This window comes from Bos indicus, chromosome 1 (genome assembly GCF_029378745.1).
Source record: "Bos indicus isolate NIAB-ARS_2022 breed Sahiwal x Tharparkar chromosome 1, NIAB-ARS_B.indTharparkar_mat_pri_1.0, whole genome shotgun sequence".
Taxonomy (NCBI): Eukaryota; Metazoa; Chordata; class Mammalia; order Artiodactyla; family Bovidae; genus Bos; species Bos indicus.
Window position 1 is genome coordinate 84,620,168 of NC_091760.1, and position 21,013 is coordinate 84,641,180.

Consider the following 21,013-nt stretch of genomic DNA (forward strand, 5'->3'; position numbering starts at 1 on the left):
TTCATGTCAGAGTGTGTTTTGCCTATGTTTTCCTCTAGGAGTTTTATAATTTCTGGTCTTACGTTTAGATCTTTAATCCCTTTTGAGTTTATTTTTGTGTATGGTGTTAGAAAGTGTTCTAGTTTCATTTTTTTACAAGTGGCTGACCAGTTTTCCTAGCACCACTTGTTAAAGAGATTGTCTTTTCTCCATTGTATATTCTTGCCTCCTTTGTCAAAGGTAAGGTGTCCATAGGTGCATGGATTTATCTCTGGGCTTTCTATTTTGTTCTATTGATCTATATTTCTGTCTTTGTACCAGTACCATACTGTCTTGATGACTGTAGCTTTGTAGTAGAGCCTGAAGTCAGGCAGGTTGATTCCTCCAGTTCCATTCTTCTTTCTCAAGATTGCTTTGGCAATTTGAGGTTCTTTGTATTTCCATACAAATTGTGAAATTATTTGTTCTAGTTCTGTGAAAAATACCGTTGGTAGCTTGAGAGGGATTGCATTGAATCTATAGATTGCTTTAGGTAGTATACTTATTTTCCAATCCATGAACATGGTTTATTTCTCCATCTATTTGTGTCCTCTTTGATTTCTTTCATCAGTGTTTTATAGTTTTCTATATATAGGTCTTTTGTTTCTTTAGGTAGATATATTCCTAAGTATTTTATTCTTTTCATTGCAATGGTGAATGGAATTGTTTCCTTAATTTCTCCTTCTGTTTTCTCAGTGTTAGTGTATAGGAGTGCAAGGGATTTCTCTGTGTTAATTTTATATCCTGCAACTTTACTATATTTATTGATTAGCTCTAGTAATTTTCTGGTGGTATCTTTAGGGTTTTCTATGTAGAGGATCATGTCATCTGCAAACAGTGAGAGTTTTACTTCTTCTTTTCCAATCTGGATTCCTTTTATTTCTTTTTCTGCTCTGATTGCTGTGGCCAAAACTATGTTGAATAGTTAGTGGTGAGAGTGGGTACCCTTGCCTTGTTCCTGACTTTAGGGGAAATGTTTTCAATTTTTCACCATTGAGGATAATGTTTGCTGTGGGTTTATCATATATAGCTTTTAAGAAAAGCAGGATTTTAAATGTCTTAGGATCACAGAGATGATCGTACCATGGATGGCAGATTTGGGCCTTAAGCCAGAACTTCTCTTTCCCAATTAATTACGTTTTCTACTATGACACTACAGCCTTTCTTTTTGAGGGGGAAATATCTGAAATATCCTATAACTGTAAAAGAGTTAGAACTTCAGTTTTAAAAAAGAAAAGTCTGAAATTCACCTTTATTGAAACCTGTCTGATTTTTTCATTTTTTTAAATTTTATTGTCAGGGAGTTAAAAGATGTTGATATCCCTAAAAACTAGTTTTCCTTAGGTTGAAAGTGAGGTTCTCAGAACCTCAGTTACTGAATAAATGTATGTCTTCTAACTGTTCTTCAATTTCCCCACTTTTTCCATAAAGATGTAGCCATAGCTGTAACATATAACCGTGATGGATCATATAGCATGCAGGTAAGCCTCCTTGGTTTTGTTCTACAGCTCAGAGCTGAATCTGATTTCTCTCATACTGAGTAGAGCATGTTTTCACTCTGTACTTTATTTGAAGCTGTTGATTATCATGACTATAGTTAGGAGAATGTCATGAGCTTTTATTTCAGACCAATTTGGAAAAATTATTCCCTATATAGTTTCTGATTATTTACTCAGTTTGGCTGTAATTTCCTTAAGAATAAAAACTTGGTTAAAAAAATAATGATAATAATATTTGATATAAGACATCTAAAAAGCCCCTAAATTATGTGAATGTATTTATATCTAAAGCAGCAGTTCTCAAATGTTTGGTTTCAAGACCTCTGTACACTCTTAAAAGTTATTGAGATTCCCCAAAGAGTTTTTGTTTGTATTAGTTACATCTATTAATATTTACCATTTAGAAAATTACATCGAGAAAAAAATGTGTTATTGTTTTAATGTATGTTTTTAAAATGTACATAATATGTGATTTGTCATTTTAACCATTTTTAAGCATACAATTTCATGGCATTAAATCATTCACATTGTTGTGCAACCATCACCACCATCCATCTGCAGAACTGTTCTCCTGCAGAACTGAAATTCTGTCCCAATTAAAAGGGTCCACTCCCCCTCCTCCACCCACCCTTCCTGGGCCCTGGCAATCACCATTCTACTTTGTCTCTGCAAATTGAACTGCTCTAGGTACCTCGTATAAGTGGAATCATTCAGCGCTTACTCCTTTTGTAACTAGCTAATTTCACTTAGCATGTCTTTGAGGCCCTTCCATTGTTGTAGTATCCATCCAAATTCCCTTCCTTTTTAAGGCTGAATAATATTCCATTGCATGTATGTACTACACTTTATTTATCCAATCTAAATACATAGATGAGTAGTGGACACTTGGGTTGCCTCCATCTTTTGCCTATTATAAATAATGCTTCTGTGAACATCTGTATACAAGTATCTCTTCGAGACCCTGTTTTCAATTCTTTTAGGCATGTACCCAAATAAGTAGAATTCCTGTATCATATGGTAATTCTCTTTTTAATTTTGGGGGGAACTACCATACTCTTCCATAGTGTCCATACCATTCTACATTCCCATCGGCAGTGCACAAAAAAATCCAATTTCTCCACATCCCTCCTTGCCAACACTTATATTCTAGCTACTTTGTTTTGTTGTTGTTGTTGTTTTTATTAAAAACAAAAAACCCCTAAGGTATGGAAGTAGTATCTTACTATGGTTTTGATTTGTATTTCCATAATGACTAATGATATTAAGCATCTTTTCATTGCTAATTGCCTACTTATCTTCTTTAGAGAAATATCTATTCAAGTTATTTGCCTTTCTAAAAAAATCTGGCTGGGTTCTTGTTGTTGAGTTGCAGGATAAACTGAGAAAAGATTATCACCAAGCACACATTCCATTAGCCATCAGAGTAATATCATTATCATGTGTCCTAGAATCTCTAGAAAATTCCACTATATACTTGTAAGAGAATGAGAGTAGAAAAAAGACAATATTATGTTATTAAGAAATTGTTTGACTTTGTGGAACTCCTTAAGGGGCTTGGGGGACCCCAAGGGATCCACAGGTCATACTTTGAGGCTCTTTAGTCAAAATTTTTGTGATAGACCTCAGTTTTAAAAAATCCATTACATTGGCAAAATAAAATGCCAAAGGATTAAAAAACAATGTGAGAACTCAACCAAATTCCTATAGTGAGTATAAAATTCAGAAAATAGAATAAATCATTTTTCCTATGAGCTAAGAGATTTCAAATCCAACAAAATGAATTTATCAATGATGCTCTTTAGATTCCCCAACACTTTGAGACACATTGATTTCCTTTCTCTGTGATTCAGACAAATGATGGGAAATCAACTTAAGTATATGGGTTGCAATTAATATTGGTAACCTCTGGTTTAGGGACCTCTTCTTATCCCTTGGTAAATGGTAAAGTAAATTGCAGATTTGTTCTGGTCTGCTCATGGAACTACCTTCACAAATTTAGAATGAGCTTCTATACGTCTTTAAACAAAACTGTTCCCAATCTAACCTTTATATCCTGAGAATTCCACAGACGTTCAAATGGCTGTCTTAGTAGGTTACAAAGCAGAGTGAAATGTCATATTTAACTTAGGATAGATGAGAACCATGTATAAATACTGCAGTGTGACCTATTTCACTTTAACCTATATAATATATTTGAAAAGAATAGCCACAGGACTCTGACTCTTAACAGGGGAATTGAAAAATAAAGAAGATTTAAATGAATTTTATGTGTATAGGGGAAATTTTTTCTTGTGTATATAAATGAGAAAACATCCTTTAGAACAGCATGATTTCATGTCCTTTTGTCAGCTACTTTGAAAAGATTAAGTGTGAAATCTGTTCTTTGGTACTCTGTCTCTCAGAGTAAGAAAACTGTGCTCAATCTCCAGCTAACTTATCTTCTTAAATCATAACTGAAAACCCATAAATTCAATCTCCATGTTGGTGAGATAAAAGAAATCAATCTAATTATGAGATTCTGGCGTTATTCATCACTAACTTTTGCACAGTAAAACTCAATTTACTTTGGATACTCAGAAATGAGTATTAACATATAATATACTCAACTGAATTTTAATAATTTTTCTTACTTTGATTTGTATTTCTATCTCACTTTCTTATTATTATTCTTAAAGGAACTTTTATCCGTAGCATTATGGTGCTACTGTAGATATGTTACATAACTATTTTTTTTTTCTTTTAATTATCTTACTGCTGTTTCTTTCTAGACTATTTTGTTTATGAATCTTAGGAAATTTCCTGCATGATTTAAAAAAATGTTTTTACCTGTTTCCTTTTGAAACTATTAACAGTAAAGAATTGATTTTGATTTTAATTCTGTAAGGTTGTTCATTTACTTTAAGGATCTTAATTTTTTGTTTTTTCAGATTGAAGATAAAACTTTCCATGTCCTTGGTGATCTTTGCAGTGAGGGAGACTGCACTTATCTGAAATCTTCTGTTAATGGAGTTGCTAGTAAAATTAAGCTAATTATCCTGAAAAACACTATTTACCTATTTTCCATGGTAATGTCTTTTTAGTGTTTTATAATAACACTATTGGAGTTTGGGAGAAAATTGCTTGACCAGAAGTATTCCACTGAGAAATTAGAAAGATCCTGTTTTGGAACTTCCCTGGCAGTCCAGTGGTTAAGACTCTGTGCTTCCAATGCAGGGGGCATGGTTTTAATCTCTAGTCAGAGATCCTGCATGCCACACAGTGCCCTCAGAGGGATGAGGGCGAGCAGCACACCCTGTTTCCTTCTCTCACTGCTGTGACTTTGTGTCTATCCCCCTTTCAGTCTGAATCTTTGTCACGTTTCTACCTCTCTATTTCTCCATTCACCACATCTGTTCTCACAGATTCTCACTGACAGACACATATCCATTTCTTCCTTTAATTCTCAAATACTCTAAACACTTCCCCCAACCACTGTCCTCCTGGCACTGGGAATTGTGGAGACTTGGGAGGAGGTGACCATTGTGGGAGGAGTCTGTGGACCAGATATTCCTTACAGGGGAGGTGCGTGTGGGTTAGTGGTGGTCTCTTGGCAGTTGAAGGATGGTTGAGGTAGGCTTGGCATGGATATGATTAGGAGCTTGTTAGGAGACCTTAGCGTTCTGTGTGGGCGAAGAAAGGAAGTGGATTATCAAATTTCCTGTGACCTCTTCAGAGCCTTCTCACACTTGAGAACCATCTTCCAGACCAGAGTACTTTGTGATGAGATGCCTTCAGTATTCCAGTAATTAAACTGTATATTTGGAGTCAAGGATGATCTCCTTTTGCCAGGCATTGCTTCCATAGTCTGTGTGCTATAACAGTATAATGGCAGAGGCAGTAGAATGGATTGGTGAAGAGCATGAGTTCTGGTTCGTGACATTGTACAGGAGGCAGTGATCAAGAATATCCCCAAGAAAAAGAAATGCAAAAAGGCAAAATGGTTGTCTGAGGAGGACTTACAAATAGCTATGAAAAGAAGAGAAACAAAAAGCAAAGGAGAAAAGGAAAGATATACCCATTTGAATGCAGAGTTCCAAAGAATAGCAAGGAGAGATAAGAAAGCCTTCATCAGTGATCAATGCAAAGAAATAGAGGAAAACGATAGAATGGGAAAGACTAGAGATCTCTTCAAGAACATTAGAGATACCAAGGGAACATTTCATGCAAAGATGGGCACAATAAAGGACAGAAATGGTCTGGGCCTCACAGAAGCAGAAAATATTAAGAGGAGGTGGCAAGAATACACAGAAGAACTATACAAAAAGATCTTCACAACTCAGATAATCATGATGGTGTGATCACTCACCTAGAGCCAGACATCCAGGAATGTGAAGTCAAATGGGCCTTAGGAAGCATCACTACGAACAAAGCTAGTGGAGGTGATGGAATTCCAGTTGAGCTGTTTCAAATCCTAAAAGATGATGCTGTGAAAGTGCCACACTCAATATGTCAGCAAATTTGGAAAACTCAGCAGTGGCCACAGGACTGGAAAAGGTCAGTTTTCATTCCAATCCCAAACAGAGGTAATGCCAAAGAATGCTCAAACTACCACACAATTGCACTCATCTCACACGCTAGCAAAGTGATGCTCAAAATTCTCCAAGCCAGGCTTCAACAGTACGTGATCTCTGAACTTCCAGATGTTCAAGCTGGATTTGGAAAAGGCAGAGGAATCAGAGATCAAATTGCCAACATCCGCTGGATCATCAAAAAAGCAAGAGAGTTCAAAAAAAACATCTACTTCTGCTTTATTGACTACGCCAAAGCCTTTGACTGTGTGTATCACAACAAACTGTGGAAATTTTTAAAGAGATGGGAATACCAGATCACCTGACCTGCCTCCTGAGAAACCTGTATACAAGTCAGGAAGCAACAGTTAGAACTGGACATGGAACAACAGACTGGTTCCAAATAGGAAAAGGAGTACATCAAGGCTGTGTATTGTCACCCTGCTTATTTAACTTCTATGCAGAGTACATCATGAGAAATGCCAGGCTGGATGAAGCACAAGCTGGAATCAAGATTGCCAAGAGAAATATCAATAACCTCAGATAGGCAAATGACACCACCCTTATGGCAGAAAGCAAAGAAGAACTAAAGAGCCTCTTGATGAAAGTGGAAGAGGAGAGTGAAAAAGTTGGCTTAAAATTTAACATTCAGAAAACTAAGATCATGGCATCTGGTCCCATCACTTCAAGGCAAATAGATGGGGAAACAGTGGAAACAGTGACACTTTATTTTTTGAGCTCCAAAATAACTGCAGATGGTGTCTGTAGCCATGAAATTAAAAGATGCTTGCTCCTTGGAAGAAAAGTTATGACCAACCTAGACAGTATATAAAAAGCAGAGACATTACTTTGCCAACAAATATCCGTCTAGTCAAAGGTATGATTTTTCCAGTAGTCTTGTATGGATGTGAGAGTTGGGACTGTAAAGAAAGCTGAGTGCTGAAGAATTGATGCTTTTGAACTGTGGTGTTGGAGAAGACTCTTGAGAGTCCCCTGGGCTGCAAGGAGATCCAACCAGTCCATCCTAAAGGAAATCAGTCCTGAATATTCATAGGAAGGACTGATGCTGAAGCTGAAGATGCAATACTTTGGCCACCTGATGCGAAGCGGTGACTCATTTGAATAAGAGCCTGATGCTGGTAAAGATTGAAGGCAGAGAAGAAGGGGACAACAGAGGATGAGATGGTTGGATGGAATCACTGACTCATTGGACATCAGTTTGAGTAAACTCCTGAAGTTGGTGATGGACAGGGAGGCCTGGCATGCTGCAGTCCATGGGGTTGCAAAGAGTCGGACACGACTGAGTGACTGAACTGAACTGAACTGATGAGTTCTGATGTGTGAAGCTGTTTGCTTTCAAATCCTGGCCCTACCGGCATCTGCTTGACCTTGAGCAAGTTAAACTCTCTAGGTTTTAGTTCTCCTATTTATAAACAGGAATAAGTAACAATACCCACCTCATAACGTTATTGAGACCATCAAGGACATTTTATATATTTCTTAAGAAGAGTTCCTGGCTTAGACTAAGGAACTGAGAGTGGAGATGCTACTAAAATGGCTTGTAGACAGTGGCTGTCTTTTACCAACAGTTAGGTACTTAATTCTTTTAATCCCCTCTGTGGTATGTATGCCATTACTTCTTTATAGTAGAAATCAAGACTGAAAGGGGTTTAGTAATTTGCTCAGACGCTCAGTTGGTAAAGAATCCACCTGCAATGCAGGAGATCCTGGTTCGATTCATGGGTCAGGAAGATATGCTGGAGAAGGGATAGGCTACCTGCTCCAGTATTCTTGGGCTTCCCTTGTGGCTCAGCTGGTAAAGAATCCGCCTGCAATGTGGGAGACCTAGGTTTGATCCCTGGCTTGGGAAGATCCCCTGGAGAAGGGAAAGGGTACCCACTCCAGTTTCTGGCCTGGAGAATTCCTTGGAGGGTCGCAAAGAGTTGGACATGACTGACCGACTTTCACAAAGCTAGTTAGAATCCTGGTATTAAATAAGACTCATATTTAACAAATAGCTTGAAAATAATCATCACCTCAGGCCTATTCATAAAACTACAGTGATAATATCTTAATTTCATTTCTAATTTATGTTATAAATATACATCCTATATATATATCCTATAAATATCATTTCTACTTATAGGATGGAAGTATTCAGATTGGCATTCCGGTTCCCCGATACTTGTCTTCAGCAAGCTCAGGAGAAACCCAAGGGGGTGCTGTAGCTCCTATGACTGGAACTGTTGAAAAGGTATTGACGTGAATGTATGTAGAATGATGTCCAGTAAGTCCCCATAAATGTCTTTGTTGAACTTTGTTTCATATATCCTTCTCCCCCTCTCTAAATCTTGTTCATTGGAAAGCATCCATTTCAAGAAAACAAGAAGATCTATCAAAGATTCAAGTTCTATATTACAGTCTTCAGTGAATCATAAATTTACCTAATTTATGATAAGGACTTTTCTTTGAAGTGAGAATTCCATCAAAGTAGTTGACTAAAATGGAACATTCACCAAGCATTATCCCAAATTTGAAAGGTATTGGTGAAGAACAACGTGTCTGGTGTTGAATGCAGTATATATTCAGATATGAGATCCATACTGGTGATGACTTCCAGTGGTGGTAGACCAGTGGTCTCCTTTTATTTACTTGCGTACAATAGAGTGCCCTCAACTGCATTTAAGTCATGAAAATCCTTGGTACCAACAAATAGAAGAAGAAAACAACTACTTAAATAGTGTGAATGATTTCACCTACCACTCGTGTGTGGAAATGTTTGCCCCAGAAGGGCAGTGGGCTGGGGAACTTGCACTTGCCTTTTACTCATTCAGTCTCAGTTCCCAACAGGCCCCTCGTCATATGGGCATCCCTGCACAGGTTTACGATTAAAGATGCACTTTTCCCCTCATAACTGGCCTAAACCCAGATTGTTGATTTCATCGAATGCCACTAAACTATCACTCAACATTGGGTGATCGAGGGGCTTTGAGACGTGTTTCTCATTTTTCACAATTTGGCCTGAACGCATTGACTTCAGAACCTAATTCTACTGTGTGATGTTTCTAAAAACTACTTAAAACCATGTTAACCGAGAAGATAGTAAAACCATATGGCATATATGATTTAATTTATACTTGAAAAAAGGAAAATAGAGATTTTTTTCTGGGTTGCCAACCAGTTTAATTCTTTTAACAACCTAAAAACTAGAAAGCCAGGCAAGACCCTGCACTCTGCCTGTTGTGAAGACATTTAAGTGTAGTACAGGCATACCGTAGAGATACTACAGTATCTCTACTTGTGAGGTTCTCTACCACCAAGTACAGTACAACAAGTCACATGAATTTCTTGGTTTCCCGGTGCATATAAAAGTTATGATTACACTGTAGTCTGTCAAGTGTGCAATAGCGTCATGTCTAGAAAAAAAACAACATACATACCATAATTTAAAAATACTTAGATGTATGCGCAGCTGAATCACTTTGCTATACACCTGAAACTAACACAACGTTGTAAATCAACTATATGCCAATATAAAATAAAATTTTTAAAAAATCTTTATTGCTGAGAAATGCTAACCATCATCACTGCTCTCAGTGAGTTATAATCTTTTTACTGGTGGAGGAATACTGAAATATTGCAAGAATTACCAAAATGTGGCACTGAGGCACAAAGTGAGCAAATGCTGTTGGGAAAATGGCACCCAGAGACGTGCTTGATGAAGTTGCCACAAACCTTCAATCTCTTAAAAAAAGGGGGAAAAAAAAGGCATTATGTGCAAAGCACAATAAAGCGATGTGGGCCTATAGTCCTTCCCTGTTGGTGATATGTCTTGTCTGTCTGTTCATGAGAAAACAGAAAGACTTGAAATATGTAGAATGTATTCACTGATTCAAGGAAAACTAGATGGGGCGGGGGTGGTGAAGGTGGGGAACTAAGGAGTGACCCCACTATGACAGTGCCTGCAATGCCAGGCGGACCTGTGGGTCTCTGACTGGGGCCAGTGTGTTTGTCTTTGGCAGACAAGACAAGCACATAGACACATACTTCTCTGTACGTTTGTACCAACTCTGCGCACCACAGATCAGGTGTATAATTTGCCCAGTTGTCAGATCGCATGTAGACCATCACAAGGGACCTCTCTTTTTAGATATTAACCTGTCGCTCTGAATCTCTAGGTGTTTGTGAAAGCTGGAGACAGAGTAAAAGCTGGAGACTCTCTGATGGTTATGATTGCCATGAAAATGGAAGTAAGTGAAATCATGGGTTCACTTGCCAAGTAAATTTTGGAAGCTATCGGTCCCAATTTTTCTTTTGTCTTATTTTGTAAGTTAAGACCATTTTAAATATCAGGGGGAAAAAAATCCTTCCCTAGTCCAGTTGAATTGGGGTTTCCTGTAGGGGAGCCCAAGGATCAGTAGTTTTTAAAAGCTTCCCAGCTGAGAGTCTACTGTGAAGCTTGGGCTGAGAATTACTAGCTAATCCAGAGCTTCCCAATTATTGACCTTGAATGGTTTACAGGTGTATCAAGGTAATGACGCCTCTCAACCCCCAAGTGCACCATAAACATGTTTTGATTTTCTCAGTGTGCTGCGATGTGAGAAAGGTCAGGAAGCACTGATACATGACAAAACATCAAAGCAGCTGACTTCATTTCTCACTCTTCCTGTGTCTTGACTTGGTGTGTGCTCAACCCTCGTTAGTATCACAGCCATTGTCTGCCATGCCTTGTGTCTCTACAGCATACCATAAAGGCGCCAAAGGATGGCACAATCAAGAAGGTATTCTACAAAGAAGGTTCTCAGGCCAACAGACACGCTCCTTTAGTCGAGTTTGAGGAGGAAGACTCTGACGAAAGGGAAGCAGATTAAACTCCATCAAATAAACAGCCAGTTAAGCAACATGTTCAATACAGTATTCACACCAAAAAGAGAAAGTGCCTTCCTGCTTTTCTTGGGATCTGACGACTAGCACTTTTACTAAATGATTGTATGATTCTGCTTAAAACCCTTTCATGTTTAAAAATCATGTACTTGGGTCACAAATACAATAAATTCTCTCAAAATATTTCATACTAATTAAAGTATACTTTTTAAATTGGGAGACAGTATGGTTTCTTTCTGCCTCAAATATTATACCATGCATTGTTTTTAGGCAGGTGGGCAGCAACTTGATCAAAAGAGAACTGAGAGAGAAAAGGTCACTTAACTAAATGAGTTATCTCCCAGGCACAGTCATGACAAAAATGAACATTAACATATTTCAGAGACAGATGCCATAGCACTAAACTCAACCTAAGAGTTTTTGCCAAAGAGTAACTTCTTAGGCAGTTTAAAGGCTTGGATGTTATTTGTTTCTTGTTTTTGTGATTGGAAAGTTTCTATCCAGACCGCCTTTGTCTTTATTGTACTTGCTAAGCTTGTACAAATGTATATCCACACACTTAAGCTTTTGTGTATATGTATTTTATGCACGTATATATAATATCTAAATTGTACACTAGAATATAATTTTTCTAGAAACACACTTTCAAGCCTCTTCATTTTCAGGTATCTACTGAAGTGTTAAATATTTGTTGAATTGAGTTCTAGCTGCACACATGAGACTGCATTCAATGTTGTAGAGACTGCAATGAGATTTTAAAATATGGTCTTTGTACTCTAAGATGCTGATGACTTAATTGGGAAAATAAGACATAATCATGTGAAACGTTATGTGGAAAACAATCAAATCCAAAATTAAGTAATTCCATTGTCAAGAGAGTGGTGAGAAATGTACTAGATACTGACTTTGGAAATGCTGAGTTCCCAAGGACATCTGATCACACAGCAGTTAGAACATCCATTTTTCCAACAAGGCAGCAAGAAACTCAACACACTAAGATGTGGGTCTGGGTGAAGGCTGATGGCTTATGATGTGCAGAATACAGGTCTTCAGGAGTTGGGGGAAGAGACTTCAGTGGGCAGGTGTGCACAGGGTAGGTTTCTTTAAGGAAGGAGAACCCAAGGGCAGTAGCAGGAGTGCATGGAAATTATACACTAGAAAGGAAGGAGCAGAGCCTACACTGTTGAAAATGAGCAAGTTGGGTTCTATATTCGGGAGCAAATCTGCCCAACTGGAGAGGGAAGTGCTTGGATGGGTGAGTAGGGACAATAAGAGAGAAAGTATGAAATTTAGTTTGGGACCAGAAGGTAACTGGCATGGAATGGCAGGTTTAGATTTTATCTTGCAAGTTGTAGTTACACTGAATTATTTTTCAGCAGGGAAAATTTTATCTGGCTTATTAGAGTCTGTTTAAAAAAAAAAACTTTGATATTATTTCATAAGGGTGAACATTTGTATACCTTATGACCTAACATCCCAGTTCAGAAATGTACAAACACACTTGTGCACCAAGAATGTTGATAGCCACGTTACCCGTAATAGCAAAGCTTTGGAAAGGATCCGAGTTGGTTGGCAGGAGAAGGAATAAATCACTGTGGTATGGCACACAGTGGAATACTATGTAACAGCAAAATAAACAAGAGCATCAGCATGGATGAAATTCGAATTCATAATAGTGAAATAGCATGTACCAGGAGATAGACACATGGTACTATCTTTACAGACTTGCAAAATCAACTAGATTCGTGTATATATATATATATATATATATATATATATATAATAAAGCTATTTTTTTATTAAGGTATGGCTGGTTGATAATGTGTTAGTTTCAGGTATACAGCAAAGTGGTTCAGTTTGATATCTATTATTTTCAGATTCTTTTCCGTTATAGGTTATTACAGATTATTGAATATAGTTCCCTGTACTATACAGTAAGTCCTTGTTGCTTATCTATTTTATGTATAGTAGTTTATATCTGTTAATCCCATGCTCCTAGTTTACCTCTCCCCCACCATTTCCCCTTTAATAAAACATTCTTTAAAAAGTAGAATTAAAAATTAAAGACAGTGATCAGCTCCAGGTAATTAAGCAAGGGGTTGACATGTATGAAGTATGTTCAGGTAGACGCAGGTTACGGTTTAGTGTTCTCGTTGTACAGCTGGATGTTTGGTGATCATATACATTACATATTCAAATAATATTTTAGAAAATTTATTCTGGCAGTAATTTGCAAGTTGGATGGAAGAGGAAAGGACTAGAGGCTGGAAAACCAGTTAGGAAGAGGTGCTTACAGATAGATAGTCATGAGGAAGTAAAGGAAGAGACCATCAAAACCAGGGCTTTTTTTGGTGATGGCACAGAGCTCTCAGCAATGAAAGCGTCGAGTCCTAATCATTGGAGCACCAGGGACTATCCTAAACCAGTGCTTTTAACTATACTTTTAGCAACACAGCCTTTTCCCTTGTGTAAACAAAACTTCCTCTTTTGACCGGAGGGAAGAGCGAAGGTGCTTTGGTAGCAATTTGGGGTTGCTGTATGACCCTCTTCATACCTTCAGGAGCACAAGATAAAGTTATTCTCTATTTCATGGTGGAGGAGCTCTGTGGATCACAAGTAATGATGTGTAGAGAAGGAATTGGAAGCCAGCTACCCCAGTTATCCATATATTGGGGACTTTCTTTGAGATCATCGCTGTGGTGCTGTGTGAGCGGTTCCTTTGCACATAACTACATCTATTTCTTCTAAAACACTTAGGGCATTTGCTGTATACCTGGGCCTCTGAAAGCAAAGATGGTAAGAAATGGTTTTTGCCCTTGCCTCAATTAACGGGAAACAAGATCCAGCTGTATCCAGTAATGTACTGTAATTGATGGTGAGTGGTATAATATGCTTGGGCACCAGGTGCCCTCAGCGGGGAGGGTCAAGCGACTGGAGTAATAAATTCTGCTTTGGGTCAGGACGCTGAGGGAGCAGCAGTGACATTTGAACCAGCCTTTGGAGGAAAGCCATTTGCCAGACGCAGAAAGAAGGTAAGCCCAGGCCATTGCAGGCAAAGGAACTAGCAGGGCTAATAATAACAGCGAGGTGTGAAAGTGCGCACTGCTTGGGGATCAGAGAGATCCAGCGGGGGCTGGGCCGTGGGGGGCGTGGCCGAGCGGGGCTGCCCGTCCGGGACGGGCTTTATTCTGAACGCAGTTGGGAGCCCTGGAGATTTTCAAACAGACAGGTTTTTCAGAGTTATTTCTGGCCACAGTCTGGAATATAGATTGGAAAGTGGAAAGAGGCTGGAGACAGTGAGTCCGAAAGAGGCACCAAATATGGAAGCCTGGCCAGGGGGTCCATGTTCATGTCTCCTTGACTTCAAAGTAGTTCTTTTTTGGATAAGATCCATTTATAGGCATGGATCAAAACCTGAGCCATATTGTTAGTTGGAAGAAAGCTTGTTTGCTACCTTATCTTTGACGATAACATTCTGGATGCAGTGTGTTTTAGGACTATAATAACCAAGAAAACAAAATTTCAGAGCCCTGATGGTTGCCTTTTAACCATTGAGGAAGACACATAGTGTTGTAGACAAAACAGCTTTGGAGTTACAGTTCCTGCATTCAGGTCCTAGCCTGACCACTTACTGTAGTGTCTTGGGCATGTCCTTCACCTTCTCGGAGCTCTGCCTGTGAATGAGGGTAGTAGCACTACCTCCCAGAGTTGTGAAGATTAAATGAGAAAATATAGAGGCTGACTATAGCACTGTGCTTGAAACATCATTTATACTCACCTGGCAGTTATTAGTAATTTCTAACTTCAGTTACTGCGTAAGAGCAATTAAGAAACTGCACTAAATTAAGCCCAGCTGATTATTCTTGCCAGCAAAATTCCCAGGACCTGTGGTGGGGGAAAAAATCCTGCCTGGTCATGCATCACTCTATCCCCTCTCTCCACTCCCTCAGCCCTAGCCCGCTCCAGGGTCAGCCAGGCACCTGTCGACCTCAGGCAGACTGGTGCTGTCAGGGGAAGCCTCCATCAGCCCCTCCCTCTACAACAGTCAGCTGCCAGGCTGGCATGTCCCAGAGCCTGTCTGCCTGCTAATGGGACAACAGTGCTTCCAGAAGCAGCTTGCCTCTTGCGCAAAGGCTGGGCCTGGACCTGCTCCACCATCCACATCAGTTGTCACTCATGTTTGTGGCTGGTACTTGGAGGGGAAATCTTGGTATCTGGATAAAGCCTGTTTGAGTGGGCATTACCATTCCACTGGTCAGCATTGTAGAGAGGGCTCTTACTTAATTCAACTCTTTTTCCCCCACTATCACTGGCTTCTCTTCTCTTGCACAAGTACCATTTTTGACTCCCCAATGGTTCCCTTAGGAATATTGGGTGTTGGAATGTGCAACTATGTTCTGCCTACACATAGAACTTCTGCTGTTGCCGTTAAAATATTTACCGTGTTGATAGTAATACTTTACATTTCTGTTGCACCTTTCATCAGAGGATCTCAAAAAGCACTCCTAGATATTCACACTAAGCTTCAAAATACCCAGGAAAAGGAAAATGTGATTTAAACTGCATGGTGAGACTGGAGGAGATGGCTGTCCCCAAGTGCTTTGCTCCAAGCCCAGAGTAGGGAGTCTTGGGTCATTAGTCCCCTTCTGCTAATGACACCCTGCTCCCTGAGGGCTGGCCCCAGGGAGCTGCACCCTTGGGGTTAGTAGTCTAACTACTAATTCAGAGTCTGGGTAGACTCAGAGTCTGAGTCTCAGAGTATAAGTTAGACTGTACTCAGTATAGGGCATCCCAGGAGGCCCTGCTCACAACTCTCAAAGTCTCTGGCTGGGTGGGAGCTGTCTTGCCTATCCACCCCCACACCCTGTGAGTAACCCTGGAGACACTATTTCTTCTGCGAGTGCCTTGACCGTTAGCAGATATCATAGCCCTGATACCGATGATTACCCTGTCAGCCTGACATTTGTCTCCCCATCTGCTGGATCCCAGGAAGCAGAATGCCTTGGTGCCTCTGATTCGGACTCAGTCTCCTGCACTGCGTTGCCTTCCCTGAAGCCTCCAACCACAGCCTGTATGTAACTTCCTCCCTCCCAAGATGGCTAACATTCTCTGTTCTTACCACTGCTGGTTAGCATTTTCCTAAACCCTTTGATTACATTTGAAATAACTCTCATTCCACATACACCACTCCCACCACCAGAAAATAATTTTCAAAATCACTAACAACAATAAAGGTAACCTGGGATGTCTCTGTCTTCCCAGTTGTTTTTATTCCTTTTTCATTACCTCCTATATCATAAAAGCCATATGGTTTTCTCCATTACTGAAAGCAGCCTTCGTGTTAATTTTCAGGCAGACTGGCACCTGCCTGTTTGTTCCTGTTACATATTTGGCCACACACAGAGCTTCCTTTTTTGATGTCTCCATCTAAACAGACTTCTCATCCACAGTTGCCCTCGACCTTCCCTGCTCCTCTCGCAGAACTGACCCCTGCTGAGGTCATTCCATGCTATCGTATATTTAAGATAAGCCACACATGTTTAGTTCCTCAGCCATGTAAATATTATTAGTCTGTTCTCAAATAAATATTTAATTTTGGAATGTCTACTTTTGCTTTATTGACTATGACAAAGCCTTTGACTGTGTGGATCACAACAAACTGTGGAAAAATCTATATGCGGGTCAAGAAGCAACAGTTAGAACTGGACATGGAACAACAGACTGGTTCCAAATCGGGAAAGGAGTACATCAAGGCTGTGTATTGTCACCCTGCCTATTTAACTTATATGCAGAGTACATCATGAGAAATGCCAGGCTGGATGAAGCACAAGCTGGAATCAAGACTGCCAGGAGAAATATCAATAACCTCAGATAGGCAGATGACACCACCCTTATGGCAGAAAGCAAAGAAGAACTATAGAGCCTCTTGATGAAAGTGAAAGAGGAGAGTGAAAAAGTTGGCTTAAAATTCAACATTCAGAAAACGAAGATCATGGCATCTGGTCCAAATAGATGGGGAGACAATGGAAACAGTGACGGACTTTATTTAGGGGGCTTCAAAATCACTGCAGATGGTGACCTCAGCCATGAAATTAAAAGACGCTTGCTTCTTGGAAGAAAAGTTATGACCAACCTAGACAGCATAGAAAAAGCAGAGACATTACTTTGCCAACAAAGGTCTGTCTAGTCAAAGCTATGGCTTTTCCAGTAGTCATGTATGGATGTGAGAGTTGGACTATAAAGAAAGCTGAGTGCCAAAGAATTGATGCTTTTGAACTGTGGTGTTGGAGAAGACTCTTGAGAGTTCCTTGGACTGCAAGGAGATCCAACCAGTCCATCCTAAAGGAAATCAGTCCAGAATATTCATGGGAAGGACTGATACTGAAGCTGAAACTCCAATACTTTGAACACCTGATGTGAAGAACTGACTCATTTGAAAAGACCCTGATGCTGGGAAAGATTGGAGGTGGGAGAAGGGGACAACAGAGGATGAGATGGTTGGATGGCATCACTGACTTGATGGACATAAGTTTGAGTAGGCTTCAGGAGTCAGTGATGGACAGGGAGGCCTGGTGTGCTGCAGTCTATGGGATTGCAAAGAGTCGGACATGACTGAGCGACTGAACTGAACTGGATATATTCCCATGCTTCAAAATCCAAAAATATATATAAAAATATATACAGTGAAAATCTCCTTCCCTCCCACACAGCCGCATCACCTCTGGCAGTAGTAACCACTACTTTTTTCTTTTTTGGCTGCACTACTCGCCTTGTGGGGTCAAACCCATGCCCTGGGTAGTGAAAGAGTAGATCCTAACCAGTAGACCACCAGGAAATTCCCTAGTTAACCACTATTGTTTGTTGTGTATCCTTTATTACCTGAAAACTGAGTTCACCTCCAAAGATACAACCAAGCCAAACACTGGGAGGAGGAAGGACTTATTACTTTCAGCAAGTAAGGAGAACACAGGGATCTCTCCCAAAGCAGTGTCCCAAACAACAAAATTGGGGAAAATTGTTTTTTTTTTTTTTTGGATGTGGACCATTTTTAAAGTCTTTGCTGAATTTGTTACAATATCACTTCAGTTTTATGTTTTGGTTTTTTTGGCTGTGAGCCATGTGGGATCTTAGTTCCCTGACCAGGGCTGGAACCTGCAACCCCTGCATTAGAAGGTAAAGTGTTAACCACTGGATCTCCAGGGAAGTCCCTGGGGAATTTTTAAGCTAACAGTGTTCTACATAGGCATGAAGGGGCTTTTGTGGTATATGCATATTCACGAAGGGGCTGGAGCGGGGGGAATTCAGCGTAGAACTGGAGCAAAGATTGACAGGCCAAGCTTTAGTTAATTGAAGTCATGAGGGTCAGAAAAGGTCAATATCATCATTCCCTAGATTCCAACTAGTCTGGGATCACCTGGGTGGGGACCAGAGTTCCTGCAAACAACTCAAAGATATGTATCAGATTGTTAGGTACACTCCCTTGAGGAGCACTCTACTGACTACTGTTTCTTGACTGCTTTCCCTTTGTTCCTCTCTTCTACAGTAAAAGTCAAGTTCTGCACTTAGCTTTTTTATTTAGTAATGTGTGTTAGAGAGCCTTCCTTAACAAAATATAGGGAGTTTCCTTATTTTGTTTTACAGCTGCATGGCATTCCATTTGTTCCACCCAATGGATATAATTTATTCAGCTAGACACTTATTGGTGGGCATCTAGGTTGTTTTCAGCATTTTAGTATTATTAAGAAATGCTGCAGTGAATAATGTGACAATATCTTTTTTTCCCATGCTCAATTATATCTGTTAGGATAAATTCCCTGAAGTGAATTGCTGGGTCAAAGACTAATAATGAAGTATTGAAAAATTAAGTTAAAAACACCAAATAGTTGAAGGTATTTTTACTGTGCCCACAGTAACAACTCACATTTATGAAGCCCATTTTAGGATGTACTGACATTTCATCACCAAGAGGTATCACCACGATTTTGTTGTTGTTCAGTCACTCAGTCATGTCCAACTCTGCAACCCCATGGACTGCAGCATGCCAGGCTTCCCTATCCTTCACCATCTCCTGGAGCTTGCTCAAACTCATGTTCGATGAGTTGGTGATACCAACCAACCATCTCATCCTCTGTCATCCCCTTCTTCTCCTGCCTTCAATCTTTCCCAGCATCAGGGTCTTTTCTGATGAGTTGACTCTTTGATCAGGTGGCCAAAGCATTGGAGTTTTGGCTTCAGCATCAGTCCTTCCAATGAATATTCAGGGTTGGTTTCCTTTAGAATTGACTGGTTTTATCTCCTTGCAACCCAAGGGACTCTCAAAAGTCTTCTCCAACACCACAGTTCAAAAGCATCAATTTTTTGGTGCTCAATCTTCTTTATGGTCCAACTCTCACATCACCATTATTATCCTCATAAAAATTTGAAGGGACTGAGATAATGAGAAACTTCGACACAATCATATTTTCAATAGTTGGTGGGACCAAAACTGAAACCAAGACTTTTCATTCCAAAATTGTGTGCTAACTATATAATGCTATCTCCTGGGGGAGTGGGGTGGGGTAACAGTTTTATTCATCAAGAATTTACATTCCTCTTATTACCACACCAAACTGGGATCTGCTCACCAATTTGCAGTAAAGTTAATCTACTGACACTGGGTTGCAGTGAAGGAAAGCTCAGCATTTATTGTAAAGGTGCCAATATAAAGCTCCCTAAAGGGTTTCCTCCTCCTGAGAAATCTATATGAAGGTCAAGAAGCAACAGTTAGAACTGGACATGGAACAACAGACTAGTTCCAAATCGGAAAAGGAGTACATCAAGGCTGTGTATTGTCACCCTGCCTATTTAACTTATATGCAGAGTACATCATGAGAAATGCCAGGCTGGATGAAGCACAAGCTGGAATCAAGACTGCCAGGAGAAATATCAATAACCTCAGATAGGCAAATGACACCACCCTTATGGCAGAAAGCAAAGAAGAACTAAAGAGCCTCTTGATGAAAGTGAAAGAGGAGAGTGAAAAAGTTGGCTTAAAATTCAACATTCAGAAAACTAAGATCATGGCATCTGGTCCCTTCACTTCAAGGCAAATAGATGGGGAGACAATGGAAACAGTGACAGACTGTTATTTTGGGGGCTCCAAAATCACTGCAGATGGTGACTATAACCATGAAATTAAAAGATGCTTGCTTCTTGGAAGAAAAGTTTTGACCAACCTAGACAGCATAGAAAAAGCAGAGACATTACTTTGCCAACAAAGGTCTGTCTAGTCAAAGCTTTGGTTTTTCCAGTAGTCATGTATGGATGTGAGAGTTGGACTATAAAGAAAGCTGAGTGCCAAAGAATTGATGCTTTTGAACTGTAGTGTTGGAGAAGACTCTTGAGAGTCCCTTGGACTGCAAGGAGATCCAACCAGTCCATCCTAAAGGAAATCAGTCCAGAATATTCATGGGAAGGACTGATACTGAAGCTGAAACTCCAATACTTTGGCCACCTGATGTGAAGAACTGACTCGTTGGAAAAGCCCCTGATGCTGGGAAAGGTTGAAGGGGGAGGAGAACGGGACGACAGAGGATGAGATGGTTGGATGGCATCACCAACCCGATGGACATGAGTTTGAGTAAATTCTGGGAGTTGGTGATGGACAAGGAGTCCTGGCCTGCTGCAGTCCATGGGGTCACAAAGAGTCAGACATGACTGAGCAACTGAACTGACTTTCACATCTGTAAAATAACTCAGGAAATGTGCCTCATACACTATTATCTAGGTACTCCAGAGAGGAGCTAAAGCAGAGAATATGGGAGGGGGTCTTTCCCCCAAAGTACCCATAGGGTCTTGCTCAGTTACACTCTTACCTATTTTCTGAAAACCTTTCCTCCTTGGCTGAATATCTTTTCATGCTTTCAGATCTCCACCCAGATAACTTAATGGTACCAGGGCCCTCATGTTTGCTTGACCAGAGGATCCCAGTCATACAACTGGCGAGATGCCTTTAAAAACTCAGTGTAACTTAAGGTGGAATTGGAACTTTGGAAATAAAAACTGTTCTATTCAGAATGGGGGTTA

General features: G+C 39.9%; 1 protein-coding gene across 3 annotated transcripts in view; it reads left to right on the plus strand.

The window, feature by feature from the left end:
• Positions 1-11,167, plus strand: part of MCCC1 (methylcrotonyl-CoA carboxylase subunit 1) — a 58,912-nt gene extending 47,745 nt beyond the window's left edge. For all 3 annotated transcript variants that reach the window (XM_019959114.2, XM_019959120.2, XM_070791266.1), the window contains 5 exons: positions 1,450-1,499; positions 4,445-4,582; positions 8,211-8,318; positions 10,243-10,314; positions 10,807-11,167. In XM_019959114.2, the coding sequence (XP_019814673.2) occupies positions 1,450-1,499; positions 4,445-4,582; positions 8,211-8,318; positions 10,243-10,314; positions 10,807-10,935 (497 nt within the window). In that variant the 3' untranslated portion in view covers positions 10,936-11,167. The remainder of the gene's footprint in view (positions 1-1,449; positions 1,500-4,444; positions 4,583-8,210; positions 8,319-10,242; positions 10,315-10,806) is intronic.
• The last annotated feature ends 9,846 nt before the right edge of the window (positions 11,168-21,013 follow it).